Source organism: Zalophus californianus, chromosome 1 (assembly GCF_009762305.2).
Source record: "Zalophus californianus isolate mZalCal1 chromosome 1, mZalCal1.pri.v2, whole genome shotgun sequence".
NCBI lineage: Eukaryota > Metazoa > Chordata > Mammalia > Carnivora > Otariidae > Zalophus > Zalophus californianus.
The window spans coordinates 98,075,527-98,094,285 of NC_045595.1; the positions used below are offsets into that span (position 1 = coordinate 98,075,527).

Genomic DNA, 18,759 nt, shown 5'->3' on the forward strand with positions numbered 1-18,759 from the left:
GAAAACCGAAAAAACTGCATTTTCATCTTGAAATGTAAAGACGTTTAGGGACTTCAGGAAAGAAGGAATGGTTTCTTCTAAATTATGGTAGAATGATAAAGATGACAGAAAACGATTCTGAATGTGGACTGGGGATCATCTACAACAGAATATATACATATATATACATGATGACGTTCTCTTGGCCATTACCTTGGACCATAGCCACTTTGCCCTTTCCACATACAATTCAGCAAGTCGTGATTCTCCAGCATTAAGGAGAGCATTGTAGGCTGTCTGGTGGTGACCAGCTTTTCTAGCTACTCTGGCACTCTGCAGCCAGCATTCTCCAACCATTTCATTGTAATCTGGTCTAAATGAATGTGACAAAAACAGGGGCAAAGAGCATTTTTAAGTATACTCAACAATTTAACTAAAAATATCTCTTCCTAACATGGAACCTTCTCAATATACTATTTCAAAGAAATCAAAGAAGATTAATTTGTTAAAAAACTCATTTTCATTTTCTTAGCATGCTCAATTTTTATCAATTACAAGTCTATGAAAACTCTAATACTGACTTATATCTGTACCTCTCCCAGATATATTAACAATAAAAAAAGATCTATTGCATATAAAAGTAATTCTCAAGCTCTAGGTTCATTTCAACTTATATAGTATTGCTTTGACAATTGATAATAGAAAAATATAGATTCAGAGAGAAAATTAAGAAAGATAAATATTCCCAAGTAATAAGCAAATATAATAGTAAATTCATGATTACTGACATGAAAAAAAAGAAGTATGAAAAACCTTTTGTTGAGGCTTAATAAAGCTCTCCGGAGAGCCAGGATGGGTTCCTTGGCTCTGTAGGAATTCTGGGTCATTTCTAGTCGAGCTACCCAGTTTAGAGAATCTTCTTGAGAAGTGTCACCTGGCGACTGGTGAAAAAGTGATTTGATGCTATGCTCCAACTCACACAACATGTGCAATCTGAAGACAGATAAAGCCTATGTTAAAATGTTATCATGTTCAGCCTATTAATCTCATATACAAAGCACATACTCACATTAGCCATCAAGAATCTGAAATGTGAAGTTTTCTTTGGAAGAACTTTAACCAATAAATATATATTCTTGGTTTAAGCAGTAACATTTTTATCTTTTTAAATTGGATATAAAACACAACTTATGTTGATTTAAATGTTTAGTGCTTTGCTATGGTCCCCAAACCCCTATTAATTAAATTGGAGAGGGGTATATAAAACTAAATTTAAGTGTATGAATTTTATTACCTATATAACAACAAAAGAAAATACGGATCCATTATAAATGAACAGAAATATCTGCATATATTGCTGGTGCTTCTGTAAGAGGGCCTGACATAGTAGATGCCAGCAAAAAATTGTGAAATGATGCAATTTTATTTTTTCTAAGAATGATGGAAACACTCATGACACATTCACACTAGCTTTTTTTCCATTTATAATACCCAGTGTCTATGACTCAGTGTTCAAGGATGCAGGTGAGTAGCTACAGAAGAGAATTAATCTCAGTGGTCCAACCTATGGTTTCATTAGGTTATTACCAAAGAGGCGATACAAATTATAGTAAATTCTTCTAAATTAAAAAAAATGTTCTTACTTATTTTTTAAATTATAACATCTATTATCTTCCTTAGGTGAACTAACAGACCTGAAATGTTTTTCGTCATTTTCTTCCTTACCTCTAAAAGTTAATTTTCCTTTCTACTAGTGTAATGCCTATATTTTTGGGGAGGAAAATGTCAAATGCCATTTCTAAATGAGAAGGAGAGGAAACTAAAAAGCACTGAGCACCAAAGTGCCAGGCACAGATGTCTATACTACTTAGATTAGTTATAGAGCAAGTACAATATGACATTACAAAAAGATGAATGTAAGATATTTTTCTTATTCTTTAGAAGTCTCATAATTGCCTTTCCAATGAAAGGGATATATATATATTAGAACATTTTTTAAAAACTAAAGGGTGAGGGCACCTGGCTGGCTCAGTTGGCAGAGCATGTGACTCTTGATCTCAGGGTTGTGAGTTCAAGCTCCGTGCTGGGCATAGAGATTACTTAAAAAACAAAACAAAATAAAACCAAAAAAAAAAAAAAATAAGGTGATTGTGAGATAAAGGAATAAAAGAGCCATTGTATGTATCTTGACAATAAAACTGGACTAATTAGCTAATTAGTGATACACATGATACCAAATATACTATCACTTATTTACTAACCAAAACATTCCAAGTCTGTCAGAAGACAGTTATACACCAGGAATATAAAGATGGACACCCCCCATATACCTCACAATATATTCATATCCTCGTTGATAAGAGCCTCTTTCAAAGCTTGCAGCTGAAAGAGGTACAATTTGTTCTGCTCTCACTAGTTTCAGTGTGTCATAAAAAGCTGTGGTATCTCTTTTTTTGGCTGATAATAATAGCTGCCCCAGTCTGACACTCCATGTTGTAGATTTCCCATCTGAAAAATAAACGTAGAGTCAAGGAATGCCATACGGCCCCAAAACAAGCTTTATTTCATTTGGTAAAATGGTCAGCAGAAATACTGGAACAGATGGTTTCATTCTACTTTGAACAATTAAACAAGGCAATTATAAAACAAGCCGAAAGATTAATTATAGATGTTACCTAGCTACTTAAGTCTGAATATTTATAGCATATTAAAACTGCTTATATTATAAGAAGTAATTTTACCTGCTGCCAAATAGTTTTCTACCAAATCCCACTGTGACAATTTCCAAGCTGCTTCCACTCTGTATGTGTTTAATTCATCTGTCCATTCAGACCTATTAAGAGAAGCCAATATCAACTAAACTTTATTTATTTAAAGTGGCATTTAGAGATTTTTTTCATTGTTTTAGAACTCTATTTATTGTATTTATTTATTGCTCTATTTGTTGTATTATATTGTATTTTGTACTTAGATACAAAATAATTATCTCCATCCAAAATAACCGTCCAATTTTTAATCTTTCTATTCCCCCAAAACATTTTTTTCAATAATTACTTCTAAAAGGGCCATTTAAAAATGCCATAACAAATTAAATTGTGCCATATATTAGAACAGAATCAATGCCTGAATAATTACAAAGTACAGTTGTAAGATTAGCTGTGTGCTTAACTTAAACAAAGGGCAGGAAGGAAAAAGAGCCAACTGAACATATACACATTGAGAGGTAAGCAATTCTAAGAACTTGGGACTTTTGAATTAAATTTAAGGCAAAAATATAGGAGCTGGTGGGTAGGTCTGGAGCAGTTGGGGGTGCATAGGACACTCAGTAATAAGGCCTTAAGAAAGTTACAAATGGGGGCACCTAGGTGGCTCAGTTGGTTGGGCGCCTGACTCTTGGTTTCAGCGCAGGTCATGATCTTGGAGTCCTGGGATTGAGCCAAGGGCTCAATGGGCGACCTGCTCAATGAGGAGTCTGTTTGCCGCCGCCCCCCCGCCCCCGTGCATGCACTCTCTCTCTAAAATAAATAAATAAAATCTTAAAAAAACAGTTACAAATGATGTGTCAATAGCATAACAAAGGATATAAAATTAGCTACCTACAATATATATTAAACTATTTTCAGTTACTTTAAAATTTGGATTTGTAAAACCAGTATGATATTGGTAATTATTTTTTTTAAGCATTCTTCTTATGTGACATTAAGATGAGGTAGTGATATTTTGTATCATGACTACATAGAAGAAGCTAGGCTTTCCCCATTATTTCCTTTTTATTAATCACACCATTTGAGTATCTGCTATATGCTACATGCTGGGCTAGGCACATTTTCAATTTAATTATCTAATAACACTGAAAGGCTGACATATCCTCATATCATAAACGAGGTAAAAGAATCAGAGAGGCTGGGATCAATGTCCTTAAAAGTCCTCCTTGCTCTTTCTGTAGTAAAAACACATTTAAAAAATGTAATAAATGAGTGAATTTTTTACTTAAAAAAAAACCCTAAATAGCAGCATAAATACTGGATACCCTCTAATTTCTAAATACGAATTCTACCAAATCAGTTTAAAACAAGGCTAAAAGAAATACACTAGAAATGTAGTTTCTGAAGTCCAGTTGTGAATAACTTTACAAGCTCATCACCAGATGCCAAAATATCAAAATTTTAAGATAAAAATCTGAGTAGAATTAGCATAATTTGCTATCTAGAGAGGATGTCCCATACTAAGCATTATACCAAGAAGTACTAAAAGGCAATGAAGATCAGGCTGTGAGACCTTATCCACAAAAATAGGTACATTAAAAATAGTAATACAGTCAGTAATTTTGGAGAAGTATTTGTTTAAATGCAAATATTCTCTCCAAAGAACACACACGTCCTCAATGACCATCTGATCCAATAGGACAGAACAATCTTGACTGAATATTGACAGTTGAGTTTTCACAGCTCAAAGATCAAGAAGAGGCTTGGGGCACCTGGGTGGCTCACTCATTAAGTGTCTGCCTTCAGCTCAGGTCGTGATCCCAGGGTCCTGGGATCAAGCCCCGCGTCGGGCTCCCTGCTCCGTGGGGAGCCTGCTTCTCCCTCTCCCACTCCCCCTGCTTGTGTTTCCTCTCTCGCTGTGTCTGTCAAATAAATAAATAAAACCTTAAAAAAAAATCCAGAGGCTCTATGTATCCCAGATCCAAAAAGAAGATAAGAGGAGTCTAACTATTCAGCGTGTATAATTAGGAAACTTGACACCTAGGCTTGAGTAATGAAAACCTTCCCAAATTACGTTATTTATAAGATCCCTCAACTAACCTAGAGAAACATCTAAAACATCTTTCTCTGCCTCGGCAAATCTTCCTCCCTCATTTCATAAATTCCATTATGTGAAATCATCTGATTAACAGTGAGCTTCTCTGCTCTCAAACATTACAGAATTGTGGTCTTTACAAATTAGTTTGGGATTTATAGAAACTATACTTAGAAGAACCGTTTTGAGAGTCCTAACTGAAAAATGGTGGCCAGTGTGCTCTTTGGTTAACCAAGACCCCATCCCTTTTGATCAGATCTCACTGCCCACAATAGTCAGTTGGCATCTGATAAATTTATCAAGAAGTAAGTCTTTTAGCTCTCAGAGCAAGGCAGCTTCAAGGGCAGAACCAACCTCCACAGTTACTCCCCAGACCAGAAGAACTGTGCAGCTTTAATCCTTGTCACAATGTAAGTACTATTTTTTTGCATCATTTGGTTTGCTATAACAAACACATCTTCTTAAAGAAAGGAAGGCAGCTTTCATTTTTATCAATCCTTTAGGGAAAAATTAACCCACACAGTCTGAGTGGTGTTCTAGAAAGCAGTCACAAGGTTTTCCCCTCCCCAACACAGAAAACAACTGGTGTTGATAATGCAGACAGAGCTTAAATACTTTTTGGATATGTTCCTATGAGCCTTACCCATAGCAGGTGAGCTCTGGAAAGTTTGTCTTAAAGCAAATATAATTCAAGGATGACTCATGGGACAGAAGATGAGCTATTAAGTGCTAAATCAACTTGTGGAAAAGTAGAAAAAAATATTTTTTGTTGTGTATCTCCAACACCATGAAAACATAAAAAAGATTTCGTTTCTTCAGTAAGTGTTACGTCAACCTAATTCACTAAACTTTTCCCATTCAGATATAATAAAAAAGAAAATCATTCTTTAAAAAAATATTACCTGTTAGCATGTACTCCATTCACCTGAGTGATTACAGTAGACAGCTGACCAAGACCTAACATGGATTTCACTACACCATGATAATGAATGATCTAGAAATTTAAAAATATTTAAATAGCAATTATCATTTCAAATATATGCTGGGAAACAAAGACAGTTTAACTGATACTCATTAAAAAGTACTATTTGCCTCACTGAGCCTATCCTTCTTAGTTCAGCAACTGACTTGTTTGTGTGAATATTAAAAAAATACACAGACAACCTAAAAAATTCTCAGACTGAATTTATTATTTTTTCCAGATTTGGTCTAATTTTTAGTTCAAATCAAATATAAAAGTAAGGAGTATTCTTTAATGTTTTGTTTAAAGATTATTGGCAATACTATTTCTCACACAAAAATTAAAACTCAAAGTTCACAATAACATTAATATAGATTTAGGGCTTTAGTAACTAAAAAGTTATATAGGATTATGTAGTATTCTTTAAAATTGAAAACAAGATTGTGAAAAATAAAGACGTTTTACACTGAGCTTCTGAGAAAATAAACATGTCAAATACAACAAAAAGCAATATCCCAAGATTAGAGAGAATCTAAGCCAAAATTATAAATCAGTAATTCTAAACTCCCTTCCTGTCCTTGTAAACATGAGATATGTTAACCTGCCCCCATTATAATTGTAGCTTAGTGATTGTAAGGGATCATTTTGGAAATTCACAGATGATGGTAGAGGGTATGTGAAATGTGAATGTTTCCTAGGCTGTAGAAAATCACAATTATTATTTAAAAATTGACATATATGTTATACTTTTTATTGCAAACTAAAATTGTATACATTTGAGTAACTGGACACACAGCTTAATATAAATATTATCCTCAACAAGCCTCATTCATTTGGGGGATTTCTAAGGTCACAGAAATGGCATTGAAGGATTTTTGAGATCATCTCACATTTCCAATTTTATCAATCAGGAAACTCAAGCTCAGAGATGATTAACTATTTTCTAGATACACTGTGACACTAGTAGAGATAGTATTGAAACTAAGATCTCCAGAGTTCCGAGTTCAGGGCCTTTTCATTATGTTGCCTTTCATTTATTATCTTACCTGGTCTGGTTCTAGCTGAATAGCCCTGTCATAACAAGCAGTGGCATCCCTCAGTAGGCCAATGCTTTCATGCTCAAGGATCTGTTCTTTCAGAGATGGTTCGGCCTTTCGAATTGCGCTTACTCCAGCTACTCCATCTGGTTCATGCATAGCAGCGTACAATTTCTTCGTTCAACCATAACAAAATAATAAAATAATAGAAAAAAACACAACTAGAAATAAAACTATAAAACCACCAGTTTATGTGAAAAGAGCATACGAGAATTTTTCTCAAAGCAACAATAAGTATTTGCTTCAAGGCAGACTTCACAGTAAACTTATAAACTTATTTCCAGGCATCTTATTATTTTAACACCTTTGTTCCACTTAAATACAAATCTACATTAGCAATTGTTATTGATACTGAGAGTTACAAAGAACAGCAAGGTCCTGAACTCTCTTTAAATCCAACTTATGATAAACTCTGGTGAATACAGTTTAAAAGTGTTACAAAATTTTTATTTTTATTTATTTATTTATTTTTAAAGATTTTATTTATTTATTCATGAGAGACAGAGAGAGAGAGAGGCAGAGGGAGAAGCAGGCTCCCAAGGAGCAGGGAGCCTGACGCGGAACTCGATCCCAGGACCCTGGGATCATGACCTGAGCCGAAGGCAGACGCTTAACCATCTGAGCCACCCAGGCGCCCAAAAGTGTTACAAAATTTTTAAATAAGTATTTTAATATGTTGATATTGCGATGCCTCAAATCTGAGTTTGAAGGAGATATTCAGGTTGTAGATAAAAATTTGGCAGCAATTGGCACAAAAATGTTCTTTAAAGGCAGGGGGAAAGGACATGATTTAGTAAATGAACAGGAAGAGAGAGGAGAACACAGGGGCAGGGAAGGAGACTGGAGTACTTCTATATTAATAGAGAAAGAACTAACAAATGAAACTGAGAAAAGAAACCAGAGTAGTTTACAGGAATCTGGACAATGTGATATCCCAGAAGCCATGAATAAAAGCAAATGTCTTAATGAAAAAGGAGTGGTCAAATGATTCTGTGAGATTAAGAAAATGAGAAGTGGGAAACATTCATTGGATTTGGTAACATGGAGGCAACTGATTTTCTTAGCAAGAGTAGTATCAGTGGAATAGAGAAAGAAGTCTTGTTGGGGAATGGTCAAAAAATGAATGGGAAGTAAAGTGAATATAGAGAAGATAAGAGTTCTTTTAAAACTGGCTATAAAGGGAGACAGAGAGATGGGCAGTATCTGATGGAGAATGTAAGACCAAGAGAATTATTAAAAATTAAGATGGAAGATACCAGAGCGTGTCTATATACTCCAGCTGAGGAAGATAAATTATTGATACTAGAGAAAGCAGGAATATTTGAAGGATTGAAATCAAGAACACAAACAGGAGGATTGAATTTGGACAGGAAGGGATCCTTCCCTAGGGATAACATAAGAGAAGAAAAAAGGATATGGTGCACAAGTCAGTGTATTTTCAAATTTGGTGGATGTCTAAGTTCCATTTTCTCAATGATGATAAAACAAGATTACTACTTGAGAGTAAGTAAGGTAGAAGCTGAGAAATGAGAAAAAATAGTCATCCTGAAGAGCAGGAAGGTAGGCTTACTAGAGAAACACAGATGGCAGTATTAAAGAGTACTGCTGAGGTCTCAGATTATAAACTTTAAGTGAGAGCAGCTAAAAATCCACTGTGATGTTTCTCCAGCAAATGTTCAACTGCTTAAATGCAAGACACTGGCAAGGCAGATGGGTGCGTTTATCCAAGGACGGTATTTTACAAAGTGAGTTATCACATAGAGGGAGAAAGACAAGGGTGAACATCTCTGTAAGGGAATGATTTTAATAATGAACAACAGACTCAAAGCTAGACAAGGAGAAAAACAGACAGGAGAAGGCTACATTTGGATGAAGGCTAAATTCATCCAAAGACTATAAGCTACCAGGGTGCCTGGTAGAAGGAGCATTAGACTCTTGATCTTAGGATTGTGTGTTCGAGCCCCATGTAGGGTGTAGAGATTACTTAAATGAATAATAAAAACTTTTAAAAAAAAGACTATAACCTACTAATTTTTCAGTTTCTCACTACTTTTTGCTTTTGACTTGAAAAAAAAGTCTACCAATTTATTTAATCACCCTGTATTAGCCCCACCTTCCCTTTTTTTTTCCTTCCCCACACAATCAAAATATTATCACCTAAGCCATTATTTCACGAGCACTGTCATGCCTGATTCCTGTTACAACCAGCACATCCCCCTTCCCACCCACCCCAAATTCAGGCCCACATTTCTCATAAGAATAGCAATGGTCTGGGCGCCTGGGTGGCTCAGTCGTTAAGCGTCTGCCTTCGGCTCAGGTCATGATCCCAGGGTCCTGGGATCTAGTCCCACATCGGGCTCCCTGCTCGTCAGGAAGCCTGCTTCTCCCTCTCCCACTCCCCCTGCTTGTGTTCCTGCTCTCGCTATCTCTCTATGTGCCAAATAAATAAATAAAATCTTAAAAAAAAAAAAACCAGCAATGGCCTGCTTCCCTTGCATCATAGCTATTTCAAACCCTCCCTCCATGACCGTCATAGTCATTTAACTGAAATACCACTCTGACCATGGCACACCACCATTTCCCACTGCACACTGACGCCTCTGTTTGAAGTATCTTTCCTCCTCCTTTTACCTATGTACCATCCATTCTTTAAGACCCAGCTTGGACATCGTCTCCAAGAAGACCGTACTGACCCCTTGCTCACTCCCATCTCCTACCCTACCCCACACAGAGGATAACTTAAGTGCCTTTCTTCAGGGCACATATATATCACTTTACACCAAATGGATGTTTATCTCTCCCCACTAATCTGTAAGCTTCTAAAGTGCTCCTAAATATCTAGTAGCTAGCAGAGCATCTAAAACACTCAATAAAATGAACAATATAAACATAAAAGACTGGCAATATTAAACATCATTAAATTTACTGTATTAATTTCAAACCTGTAAAAATCCAAGATGCTCTTGAATATTTTGTTTCTTTTCTGTAATAAATGATTCAAAGTGCATTACAGCTCGTGTGTATGCTTTGGAGCGAAAGGAAGCTACTGCCAGGGTGTCCTGAGGTATGAGGTCTAGAAAACGAGTTACACTCTGATAGTCTTCATAATCTGCAGTAGATACTAGATAATAAAAAGACAATTGAGTGATTAAAGACTTAAAAGATGAAATTTTAAAAGTGTCGATTTAAAGTGTAATTTATTTAAATTCAATTTAGTTCACTAAATAAATTAATCTAAATGTATTAGAGAATCATACTTAGAATGTAACTACCAGAGGATTACTCAGAGCAGTCTTGCTCCAACTCCACAATTATCACTTAACTTACTTGGAAATATTTAACTTTATTTGGGCTTCTGCTTCCTCATATATAAAAGGGAAGTATTAGTATTGTCCTGCCTTCCTTACAATGTTGTTGTGAGGATTAAATGTAAATCTGTATTATACCATATCATTTCACTCATATGTGGAATCTAAGAAACAAAACAAATGAACAAAGGAGAAAAAGAGAGCGAGAGAGACAAACCAAGAAACAGACTCTTTAGAGAACAAACTGATGGCGACCAGAGGAGAGGTGGCTGGAGGGATGGGTGAAATAGATGATGGGGATTAAGGAGTGCACTTGTGATGAGCACCAGGTGATATATGGAAGCACTGAATCACTATATTGTACATCTGAAACTAATATTACACTGTGTGCTAAGTAACTGAAATCTAAATTAAAAACTTAAAAAAAACCCTAAGAGTAAATCTGTATTAAATGCTGAAAAGATACAAAGATGATACAAAAGATACAAAGATGAGTTATAGATTAATGATAATTATAAAAACACTGAGAGTGTAACAGTAGGGAAAAAGCAGAATTACTGAAATAGCTTCTTTTTAAAGCCTAGAATCGTTAACAATCTATTTTTTTCCTCTGTTGCCACAAAAACAATATCAACTGTTTTCATGAAAATTCAAAGTAGAAGTGCCTTTGAAGTAAAATCACAAATACTTTAGGGTAATTTTTTTCAAGAATCTAAGAAAAGACTTAAATTGGAAACTTCAAAATGAGGGCAGTCCAGTTTATGAATTCTTATTTAAAACTTATAAATTTTAGTAGCAATTCATAACAGTATGTAGAGAATAGGAAATAGAAATAAGTTTCTTCAAAATTTAAATAATCAAGGTGGCAAATTTAAAAGCAATTATATTTAAAATTAAGTCCCTGATTCCATCAAAACTTGTAGATCATTTAAATTATGAGAAATGTTAAAAATATTATATTTTTGAACCATAACAAATGTTATTCTTAAAAGCTAGTATTTCCCTTGTAATGTTAATGTTAGTAGAAATGGAGATAGAGGTTGTATTTGGTTTTATAGAACCATTTACACATGCAGAAATAAAAACAAACATCAAATTTTTAAATCAATGGAAAATATATCAATAATTAGCCATAGTCCTCAGAAAAACAATCCCCCCAGATACTTGTTTGCAAGGCCAAAAACTTTTAGAAAAATAAACTATTGTGCTTAACAATAGTAATTATGTGCTTTCCTCACATATATGAACAAGAGGGAGACACTCAGAAATTGAGAACTGCATAAGTGAAGGTCTCTTTAAAGATTGTTTAAACAGTCAGTCTTTTCAATTAGCCTCAAAGTCTAGGGGGCAAAACATGTGATTTCCATTAAAACAGCTGAGATATACAGAAGCAGAATGAATATAATTCTGTTCACCAAATGCTTCTATCCTAGGGGGCATTTTTAACTCTAATGAGATTCCACTTTTAATCACCTTAGTGGAAGTTGTAATATCACAGGAAAAAAACTGCACATATTTGGTATAGCAGGGTGTAATGTAGTAACATGTATTAAGCATATTTGGAGAGACCGCTGGATACCAAACACTACCAGAGACAGGAAAAACAAAAAAATAAAATGAATGAAATGAATAGAGTAGAAAAAAAGAATAGGCCATAAAATGAAATTAACAGTTGAAATTTAAATCTTACATGTGAAAAAGATCACAGAGTATGTCATAAGTGAAAAAGGATAAAGAACACTTCACTACATATATATATATGTATGTATGTATACATGTGTACGTATATGTATGTGTATATACACACAATACACTGAGGAGACATGGAGTAAACGGTTTAACATTGAGGGGTCAGTTATTAACAATATTAACATGTCATTTATTTCACATTTTACAATTTATATATTCATCATCTCATTTAATCCTCAGTCCTCTAAGGAAAATAATATTAATCCTATGTTATACAAAGAAAAATTAGGCATCTGTCTTGCCTAAGGTAGATAATAGAATTTAAAGAGAGGTTTTCTGACTATAAATTCTCTGCTTTTTCTCAGTGAAAAGGCTACCTCGGGAGAAAAAAAAGGTACTTAGGAAAACATAGGTCTTTAAAAAGCTAATGCTTAAATTACAGAATTGATACAGGAAGTAGCTAACTGGTTAATAATTAAGAGAAGAAAACAAACACAAGTTAGGACTCACCAACTGAATCCACTTTATCTCTGTTTGATTTGCTTTGTGGAAATTTCTCTGCATTCAGTGCCTGAAATTTGTGCCTTGCCCATTGTGTGAGATGGTCAAGCATGGAGAACACAGTCTGTGTACTGAGTTGACATAGATCAGACGCACTGTCTTGGGTACTTATGGTATGTTGATCATCATGCTTTAGAACTGCCATAATTTCTGCATAAACCTAAGAAGAACTCATTTTATGGTTAATAATGTGCCATGTAATATCATTTTGCTATTATCTTACACCAAGCATTCTAAGGCAACTATAAGTCAGAATAGATGAATCTACAGTCTCTAATAAAATTTTAAATGTACAATACCATATAACCCAATGGTTCTATTTTTTGGAATACACCCTAGACACACATACACAAACGCTTTCACAAGTAAGAATCATCATAATGCATACCATAGCATTGTAAGAACAAAATAATTGGAAATAATCATTATTATGGCAACAGTTAAACTATGGTACAACTACAAAATGGAAGGATTATATAATACAGCATTAATAAAAGAAAGGTGGCTCAATAAATATATATTGGTAAATTTAAAAAAAGGCAAGTTGCAGAATACCTACTAGGATACTATCAAAAAAACCTAAACAACTGCATTAAAAAACAAAAAAGTTTAAAAATCTACACATCAAATTTTTTTTTTAAGATTTTATTTATTTGACAGAGAGAGAGAGAGAGAGAGGAAGCACAACCAGAGGGAGCAACAGAGGGAGAGGGAGAAGCAGGCTCCTTGCTGAGGAGGGAGCCTGATGCAGGGCCTGATCCCAGCACTCTGGGATCATGCCCTGAGCTGAAGGCAGATGCTTAACCAACTGAGCCACCCAGGCGCCCTTGAAAATATACATATCAAATTATTATCAGTGATGACTTCTGGGGATGTGGGATCAGGAATGGTAGTCAAAGGGTACACTTTTATTTGTAGAATTCAAATATTTCCATTAAGAACATAGTAATACACTACTTTTTTTTTTAATTATGTTATGTTAGTCACCATACAATACATCACCAGTTTTCGATGCAGTGATCCACGATTTATTGTTTTCGTACAACCCCCAGTGCTCCGTGCAGTGCCCTCCTTAATACTCATCACTGGGCTAACCCATCCCCCCACTCCCCTCCCCTCTAAAACTCTCAGTTGGTTTCTCACTACTATAAAAAAATAATCATTTTGGGGGGCACCACGTGGCTCAGTCAGTTAAGCATCCAACTCTTGATTTTGGCTCAGGTCATAATCTCAAGGATGTGGGATCGAGCCCTGCATTGGGCTCTGTGCTCAGACCGGTGTTGGGTGCCCTCTCTCTCTGCCCCTCCCCCCAATCCTGTTTTCTCTCTCTCTCAAATAAGTAAATAAATCTTTAAAAAAAAATAATCATTTTTAAAGGAAGTGTTATAAAAAAAGAAACTTTACAAAATATTGTAAAACAAAAAGTAAAATATTCCCCTTCCCCTATCCTAATCCACAGTACTATTCACCAGGAAAAATCACTATCAGTAATTTCTTATGTATTCTTTATTTCAAAATGTTCTATGTATATTGGGGCATATATAATATATACTTTCTAATTTTATACACTAAGCATTGGATAACTGTTCAATAAATAAAAGGTTAAAAAGATTTTTAAGAATTAGACATGTATATACACAGCCAGCCATACACTGATCTACATTTCCTAACATGTAGCTTGTCTAATACTAATTACTAGAGGACAAATGTTTGGACAAACAAAAACCAAATAAAATGATATCTCTCACCTCCTGCTGATCTTCTTGATTACAACCCAACAAGACATACACTAGAATATGTGGAAGAAGATAGATGGTCACCTTGAAATCATGTTTCATCATAATGCTACAGCAGGTGAAGATTTTACTGGCAAGATCATGCCGAACCTGTAAACCCAAATGGTTTAGGGACAGTAAGTAATTTTATACATTTTACTCTATTGATTAATGTCAAAAAACCACGCATGAGATAATTTATCATTGCAGAGTGGGTATTCTTGGATGGAGAGGGGCATGCATACTCATGCAAAAAGGATTTCAGATCACCACCTCTCTGGTCACTCTAAATATCTCAAAATGCCTGAACTGCTGTGACCTATAAAGGCAATGTCAATCACCTCAACATAAATGGCCTTTTCCCCTTAGTTATTTTGGAGGCATCATGTTTTGTTACAGATTAACTTCCCAAATTACAGTATATTTTAGTTAGATAACATTAAATTCAGTGTACTAACTCCCTGAACACATAGATGAGTAAAGTAACCAAAATGTGTACTCTGGGCCAGTACATTAAGTATAAGACTCACATTAACAAGCAGTAATTACTACAGGGAAAAGAATGAAAGAAATAGAAATCTAAATTACTTGGGATTAGAGTCAAATTTTGTTATGACCTAACATTAGATTTACCAACATTACTGTTTTCTTATTAAAATTTCAAGATTTTTTCCTTCTCAAATATAAACACTTAAACAACAACAACAACAAACTAAACTAAATCAAAGATTTCAGATCTGGAAGTAATTAATGGTATTCTACATTTCACGTAATATATTTTCAGTATGTTCATAAAAATACAAGAAACTTGGAGTGCCTATGTGGCTCAGTTGGTCATTTTTTAAATAGTATCATCTCACAATGGAAAATGAACAGACATAATGTATGTCAGATATTTTGCAAAGACCATAGTAATTTGCTTGATAAAATAATTACCCTCTTACCCAGAAACTAGTAACAATAGAGAAATTGTTACTATTAGTAAACATTTTCTACAAAAATTTCTATCACTACCAGCACACATATTTCAGTGCTTGCTCTTGTGCTATATATTCAGATAGATGTTCTGGTTTCCTTTAAAATTTCTGTTCATTTAACTAATTCTGAAGAGTTCTCTTACCTTTGTTATAAGATAACCTGCCCAAGATGCTGACCATTCTGCAAAGTTATTACCTAATTTACTTAAGTAAATTGGCTTCTTTACTCCAGACCAATCTGTTGATTTCTGAGAACTCTTATATCTGTAATTTTGAAAATTTGTTTATTAAAATATATTCATCTGTTGAGAACTTCAGTGTAAAACATATAAAAAACTATATCAACTCCTTCACCACTATCCCACTACTGCCTTCCTTTACTAAAATATGGCTAAAGGGCACCTGGGTGGCTCAGTTGGTTAAGCGGCTGCCTTTGGCTCAGGTCATGATCCTGGAGTCCCTGGATCGAGTCCCACATCGAGCTCCCTGCTCGGCAGGGAGTCTGCTTCTCCCTCTGACCCTCCCCCCTCTCATGTGTTCTCTCTCTCTCTCTCTCTCTCTCTCATTCCGTCTCAAATAAAATCTTTAAATAAATAAATAAATAAAATAAAGTATGGCTAAAGACACTACTCTTCCTATATCCTTGTTAATAGTGGGGTGGAAAGTCATTCCTGCATGCCCCAAGTACTTTAAAGGGTTTGAGTCTGCCTCCTCCTCTTCCTCAGTGCTCCTTTCTGATCCTTTCTACTCCATTTTGTATAAGAAAGACTTGTTCCTTTGAGGTTCAAGCCACCCAGGCATACCATTCTCTACTCATTATGCGTATCTATTAAACTCGCTGATTATCAAACTCACTGATAACTTTAGTACATCTCTGTGTTTTCTTTCTTCCCTATGTCTTACCATCCTGAGTGACTTCAATGGCTGGCTGGACCAACTAATCAAACTCAAAACTTCCCAATGACTTTTTCCTCTACTTCTTTATCAGGACTCCCTTGTCAATACAAAAAACTTCTTCACTTCCAAAAAGAACTACTTAGATATCTTACTCTATAGCCCTACCTTCCTAAATTTCTAGTTTTTTCACCGAGTTATGCTAACACATTGGCTCTCTATCACTCTTCTGTCCCTTGACCCTGTTAAGCTCTCCTGATCTGTAATACGTTCCTTTCACTACTTCTTTCCTTAACCAGCGTGGTCTTCATGGTCCTTCACTTAAGAACTCTCATTAATATTCTCTACCCATTCCATTGCCCCATTGTTTTTACCAGCTGTGCCCATCTGTTTCTACACATAAAAGGTTCTAAATTTAAAAGGTTTCTAAATATAAAGAGATATCTAGCAAATAAGTATGCATACTTAAGGGCTTTTATAAAGAACTTACTACAATGCTAGGCCCTATATCAGGGCTCAAAGAAGTAAAGTAATTTACCCATGGTCACATATCTAATAAGTATGTGACCGAGTATACTTTATAAATAGTTTATAATTTTATAGATTTCAATCAGTCTTTTAAAGATTTTATTTATTTATCTGTCAGACAGAGCGAGAGAAAGAGAAGGCACAAGCAGGAGGAGCGGCAGGCAGAGGGAGAAGCGGGCTCCCTGGACTCGACCCCAGGACTCTGGGATCATGACCTGAGCCGAAGGCAGATGCTTAATCGACTGAGACACCCAGACGTCCAGATTTCAATCAGTCCTAACAAAATTATTAAAATTGAAAAAGAGGTTAGAATATACTTTTTTTTTTTTTTTTTAAAAGAAGAGGGAGAAAATATCTTCATGAAGAGAAGTTGGAGGGTTGAAATCTCTAATCTCTAGTTGGGGTTACTAATGGCTTTGGAACTAGCTTTAAACTCTTAAATTTCTATATTAATTATGCCTATCAAAAGCTTATTAAACTCATAATCAATTTAAAGTGGATTCTTTCAAAGTATTACTGACTGAATTTAAAAAAATCTATCATTTTAGCTTCAATAAATTCATCTAAATATTTAAAATTATAGAATTTAACCAATGAGCAGACTGTACTTTTCATTTTGACAAGATTATAGGCATCATCACAGTGGAAAATACTTATTAGACTACTGAAAATACTTTTAATGCTAAAAAATGTTATCAAAAGTAACATTAATTTTATGAGGCGCCTAGGTGGCTCAGTTGGTTAAGCGTCTGACTCTTGGTTTCAGCTCAAGTCATGGTCTCATGGGTGGTGGGATCGGGCCCCACATTGGGCTCTGCACTGAATGGGGAGTCTGCTTGAAGATTCTCTCTCCCTCTCCCTCTGCCCCTCCTCCCTGACTCCCGCACATGCACGATCTCTTGCGCTCTCTAAAATAAATAAATAAATCTTTTTAAAAAATGACATTAGTTTTATAAAGTTAAAAACAATTTTATAAAAATGGTTTTAATTAGTTTACAGACCTAGTATTTAGATGAGGTTCCAGGATTTCCCGAACATGCTCAGGAAATCTCCTCCACAGCTGGTGACCTGGGCCATCAGTCTGCATCTCTCTACAGTCATAAATAGAAAGTAACTCCTACAAATACATTATTTTACATTTGTAAATCTATAGTGAAGCAGTTAAATCTTTATGCTCATCAACATTCTATACATAATAGTGATAAAAATAATTTTTAAATATGAAGAATTATAAAATTTTGGGGTTGTGAACTTCCTTAGGACATCTATTTCAATGCTTAAAACCATTTAGGTGACTTATTTAAGGTCATAAAGCTGTGACTACGTACTACTTGAACATGAAGGCAGTTTGTGTTCTATACATATGTACTGGAATCTAAGATTAAGAGCTATTTGGAGGAAAAAGTGGATATGTCTATATTTGCAGCAGTATAATTCTTTGATTAACAAAAGCAACTACAAATCCAAAATAGTTTTAAAAACTCAAGATATCTCAAATTCTAGGTATAAAATACTGAGCTTAAAATTGTGAAAAGAAGGGGCACCTGGCTAGCTCAGCAGGTAGAACATACGACTCTTGATCTCAGGGCTGTGAGTTCAAGCCCCACGTTGGTGATAAGAGTTTTACTTAAAAAAGAAATTATGAAAAGAACATGCAAATGTTAAAGACCATTTTACTATTCAAGTCTCCAAATTAAATGTTTTTATTTTACTTTCCTGAAAATAAAACTGAGATTTTATAAATGAAAAAAATCTTTGCCTCTAATATTAATATTCAAAACAAGACAAATATGTTAGGATATTCTATCTTCTATCACCTAATTACTCTTTCTTTCCAATTCCACTGAACATAACCATTTGCAATAGATGTATTCCTAATATTTATAAATACAAGCACCGTCTAGCAAAATACATACTTTAGTATTTTTTAGTAAAAGGAAGTATATGAAAAGTTCAAATACAGAAATATTCAGAACCCATTTTCATTTGAAGCCAGCTTTTTTGATGTTTGGCAAAGTTACTCTAGCTACAAAAACCCTCTTAAGTAGATCAGCAATTCTCTCTTTTTAGGGGGGATCATTTATACTCTTAAAAAAGACTAATATACCTACAATTGTAGACCTTGCTTCATATTTCACTGAAAAGAACAGAAGCAATCCAAAGAGACTTCCATAACTTCTACCCACATAC

The 18,759-nt window shown here is 34.7% G+C and overlaps 1 protein-coding gene across 4 annotated transcripts in view; it reads right to left on the reverse strand.

Moving 5' to 3' along the window:
- The window catches only part of ATR (ATR serine/threonine kinase), a 94,956-nt gene that overhangs the window by 30,118 nt on the left and 46,079 nt on the right, over positions 1 to 18,759 (reverse strand). For all 4 annotated transcript variants that reach the window (XM_027584272.2, XM_027584273.2, XM_027584271.2 and 1 more), the window contains 11 exons: positions 17,571 to 17,686; positions 15,291 to 15,411; positions 14,144 to 14,281; positions 12,345 to 12,555; positions 9,780 to 9,958; positions 6,787 to 6,951; positions 5,682 to 5,773; positions 2,721 to 2,812; positions 2,310 to 2,487; positions 793 to 972; positions 193 to 352 (listed from right to left, as the gene is read on the reverse strand). In XM_027584272.2, coding sequence (XP_027440073.1) covers positions 193 to 352; positions 793 to 972; positions 2,310 to 2,487; positions 2,721 to 2,812; positions 5,682 to 5,773; positions 6,787 to 6,951; positions 9,780 to 9,958; positions 12,345 to 12,555; positions 14,144 to 14,281; positions 15,291 to 15,411; positions 17,571 to 17,686 — 1,632 coding nt within the window. The remainder of the gene's footprint in view (positions 1 to 192; positions 353 to 792; positions 973 to 2,309; positions 2,488 to 2,720; positions 2,813 to 5,681; positions 5,774 to 6,786; positions 6,952 to 9,779; positions 9,959 to 12,344; positions 12,556 to 14,143; positions 14,282 to 15,290; positions 15,412 to 17,570; positions 17,687 to 18,759) is intronic.